The sequence below is a fragment of the Hevea brasiliensis genome, chromosome 3 (genome assembly GCF_030052815.1).
Source record: "Hevea brasiliensis isolate MT/VB/25A 57/8 chromosome 3, ASM3005281v1, whole genome shotgun sequence".
Classification (NCBI taxonomy): Eukaryota; Viridiplantae; Streptophyta; class Magnoliopsida; order Malpighiales; family Euphorbiaceae; genus Hevea; species Hevea brasiliensis.
In genome coordinates this window covers 110,835,146-110,839,044 of record NC_079495.1, presented here as the reverse complement: position 1 = coordinate 110,839,044, position 3,899 = coordinate 110,835,146, and the positions used below count along the sequence as shown (strand labels likewise).

General features: G+C 23.9%; 1 protein-coding gene across 1 annotated transcript; it reads left to right on the top strand.

Moving 5' to 3' along the window:
• Positions 1–303: 303 nt before the first annotated feature.
• LOC131178764 (bidirectional sugar transporter SWEET16-like) lies at positions 304–2,899 on the top strand. Its single transcript, XM_058144556.1, has 6 exons — positions 304–433; positions 548–584; positions 681–891; positions 1,101–1,262; positions 2,111–2,230; positions 2,346–2,899. The coding sequence occupies exons 1-6, from the start codon at positions 400–402 to the stop codon at positions 2,580–2,582; spliced, it is 801 nt and encodes a 266-aa protein (XP_058000539.1). The 5' UTR covers positions 304–399; the 3' UTR covers positions 2,583–2,899.
• Positions 2,900–3,899: the final 1,000 nt, after the last annotated feature.

The following is a 3,899-nucleotide window of genomic DNA, read 5'->3' as shown; positions in this document are numbered from 1 at the left end:
AGAAAGTAGATTATTATTTATATAAATAAAATTACACGAAAAATATTTATAAATTTTTATATTTAAAATTATAATTAAATTTTAATTTAATGTTATTAAAGTAATTTTGAAAATTACGAAATATTCGGAGTTAAAGGTGTGAGCAAAAGTGTATATATAGTCAATGATAAATGTATCTCTTAATTCAAACAATAATACAAATTGGAATTTACTTCTCTTTTATTAAAAAAAAAAAAGAAAATAAAAAGAAAAAGAAGTATTTATAAATTTTGTATCAACCCCTTCATGCATCACTAGCCACAAAGGCCTCTGTCGTGAGTGTAATTACTCCTCTCGTCTCTCTGATCGTCTTCTTCTTCTTCTTCAGCCACACCCCTCCCTGAACTCCATTAATTCTTCATGGCTAGCATAAGCTTCATCATCGGCATCATTGGTTAGCTTTCTCTTAATCATGCATGAATAATATATAAACCCATTAAGATCATATTAAAGACAATATTAATGGCAAATTAATGATTCTTCTGTATTATTTTGTGTTAATTTGCAGGTAACATCATTTCCTTCTTCGTTTTTACTTCTCCCATGTAAGTAAAACCCATGAAAAGTATTGTTTTCTTCGTCAATAATTTGATCATCACTTCTATTATAAATTCATTTAATAACATTTGATTTTAATTCAGTAAGACATTCTGGGAGGTGGTGAAGAATAAATCGACAGAGGATTACGAAGTGTTTCCTTATATAATAACATTACTGGGCACAAGTTTATGGACTTTCTATGGATGTCTGAAACCAGGTGGTTTGCTCGTAGTGACTGTGAATGGAATTGGTGCCACTTTCCAGTTCATCTATGTCACTCTCTTTCTCATCTACGCTCCAAAGAACAAGAAGGTTCACCATTAATTACCAAGTTCATATCTTTTCTTCTTTTAATTTATTTAGTTCAGACATATTGGAATTAGAACTCAAAACCTACAGTCTTGAAAACGACTGCAAATTGAGTTTATGTCAAGTTCATATCTTTATAGCTACATAGTCTGCAAAAAAATTATCGAGAATTGGTTTGCTTCTGAATGAAATTTCCGGTGGTGTTTATTTAGGTGAGGGCGGCGAAGCTGGTGGCGCTTTTAAACGTTGGGTTTCTTGGGGTGGTGATTGCAGTAACTCTTCTAGCCCTGCATGCAAAACTTCGGCTCACTTTTGTAGGACTTATATGTGTTGGAATGACTACAATTGTTTATGGTTCACCTCTATCAGCCATGGTACTCAATTTTTTTTTAGTAAAAATATAATTTTTATTAAAAAAACCATATATGATATCTATAATGAAATAAAAAATTTTTTCTCATCTTTTTCTCATATCATTAATAATAAATAATTTTACCCAATTCAATGGCAGAATACCTTCAACCCCTAAAAAAAAAAATAATAATAAGTGAAAATTTTGAAATTAATTTTAAAATTATATACTTATTTTTGTCATGAAATTTTTTTAAATTTTTTATTTTTTAATTATATTTTAAATTTTAAATTTTTTTAAAATAATTCCACCCATGATTTGGTAACCTTTCACTTCACTAAAATTATATACGAATAGAACGTTGATTCTTTCATTTTCAGTATTTACTTTATGATGTAGACAAAAAGAAAAGAGTTTTTTTTTTTTTTAGTTCTCAAAAAAAAAAAAAGAGTTATTTTTTTTTATTCGATGCAAGATGATAACCTCGTAATATCCAAATTATATTAATGTAAAAAAAAATTTTTGACTTAACTGTTGAGTTTAACATATAGTTATTTAACTCTAAAAATTCCTTAAAAAAACTCAAAAAATTAATTAATTAAAAATTTACTAATAAAAATTATTATTATCAAATTAATCTTTTTACTTAACAAAATTATTTATAAAAATAATAAAATTATTTTTTTATTCATTTAATTTCAGGTTAAATTTAGATTCGAAATCTAATAAGTATTATTGAATTAAAATAAATTAATTAAAAATATTTTAATTAAATATAGTTGCTATATTCTGAATTAATTAATTAATTTATATATATAATATATATATTTTTTTATATATAATAACATTTATTAGTTATATGTGCAACAGAAAACAGTGATAAAGACGAAGAGCGTGGAATTCATGCCGTTTTTGCTATCATTTTCCCTCTTTCTAAACGCAGGAATTTGGCTAATTTATGCAGCAGTCATCAGAGACTACTATATGACAGTATAAATCTAATCTTTTATTATTATTATTATTATTATTATTATTATTATTATTATTACTGGAAGATAATGCATGCTTACCCAAGGAAAAAAATTTAAAAAAAAAAAATTATCAGGTGCCCAGCGTACTCGGAGTTTTGTTGGGGATAATCCAGTTGATCCTTTACGCAATGTACAAGAAGAAGCCAATGTCAACCAAGTCAACGAATGAGATGCAGGAAAAAGTTTCGGACAACGCGATCAAAGAAGACTTGGAGATGCAAGTATGCAATAACAACGGCGATGATTGCCAATGCAATCGTAAGGAAAATGGACAATACGCTATTAAAGATTCTGAGAAACAGTTTCTTTGAATCAAAAGGTGATGATGATCTTTCTTGATTTACAAGGAAGGGAATGGATATTAATGGGTTTTTCTTATTAAAAAAGAAAAGGCAAGACTCGAACTTCTGATCCTGTTGAAAAAAAAAAAAATATATATATATATATATATATATATTTATTGTTAAATTGAGCATGTTATATATATATATATATATTCCCAAAATGTGGGTTTGTTTTGGTGAGTCCTCATCAGTCCAATAGTGTGTTGTAAACCTTTTCTTTTTTCGTGAATCACGCAATTGTACTGTAGTACATCAGCCAGGATTTTGTTTGGATCTGTTTTATTGTGCTTTTCTGACAATTTTAATAAATTTATTATTATTTAAAAAAAATTAAATAAAGTAAACTTGATAAGATAAAGATTAATATTTTTCTTTATAAAATTAATATTTACATAATAGAAATTCTATTTTTATTATCCATCATATAATTGGAACAGAGAGGTTATGGCAAATTCAGTGCCAATTTGGCATGAAATGTCAAAATTATTTTTTATATAATATATAAGGAAGAAAATATTGATTTTAATTAAATTATTTTTTATTATTTATAATTATATTTTTAATATTTAATTTTAAAATTTATATAAATATAAAATTTTTAATCTTACTTATTTAAATAAAAATATTATTTTAAATGTTCTTAAAATAACTTTTTGAATGTTATTTTAATATTTTATAATTAAAATTTATTAAATTTAATTTTAAATTATTTTTAATATTATATAATTAATATATTTAAAAAAATAACTTTTTTAATAACAATTCTAACAATAATACTAAACATACTTTTAATTTAAATTTTCATCCTTACATAGTATTTGATTTATCCGATTGAATATACAAATTAGAATATGACTTATAATACTTGTAATTAATAACATGATTATTTAATAAAATTACAAGATTATCATTAATATAAAATTAATTTCCTATTCATTACAACTTTTTTATTATAAATATACCTCCAAGCTGTTGTGAAAATTGAACAATGTATTACAACATATCCAAATTATTTTTTTATTATTAAAAAATTTTTATTTTAAATATAAAAATAAAACTCCGAAGGTCTTTCTAAACCCGTCTTTAATATTCAATTTGAAAACATATTGTGATCAATAGGGTACGTAAAACTGTAAACAGAAACCAATGCCATTCTAATTACATAATAAATTTGAATGATGAATTATTATTATTATTATTATTATTATTATTATTATTATTATTATTATTATTATTATTATTATTATTATTATTATTATTATTCAGTTCTGGGATAGTGAAATT

Excerpts from the sequence above, each read along its gene's own strand:
- LOC131178764 (XM_058144556.1), top strand. The coding sequence starts at position 400 with ATGGCTAGCATAAGCTTCATCATCGGCATCATTG. Across the intron at positions 434-547 it reads CTTCATCATCGGCATCATTG|GTAACATCATTTCCTTCTTC; the intron begins GTTAGCTTTCTC and ends GTTAATTTGCAG. Across the intron at positions 2,231-2,345 it reads TCAGAGACTACTATATGACA|GTGCCCAGCGTACTCGGAGT; the intron begins GTATAAATCTAA and ends AAAAATTATCAG.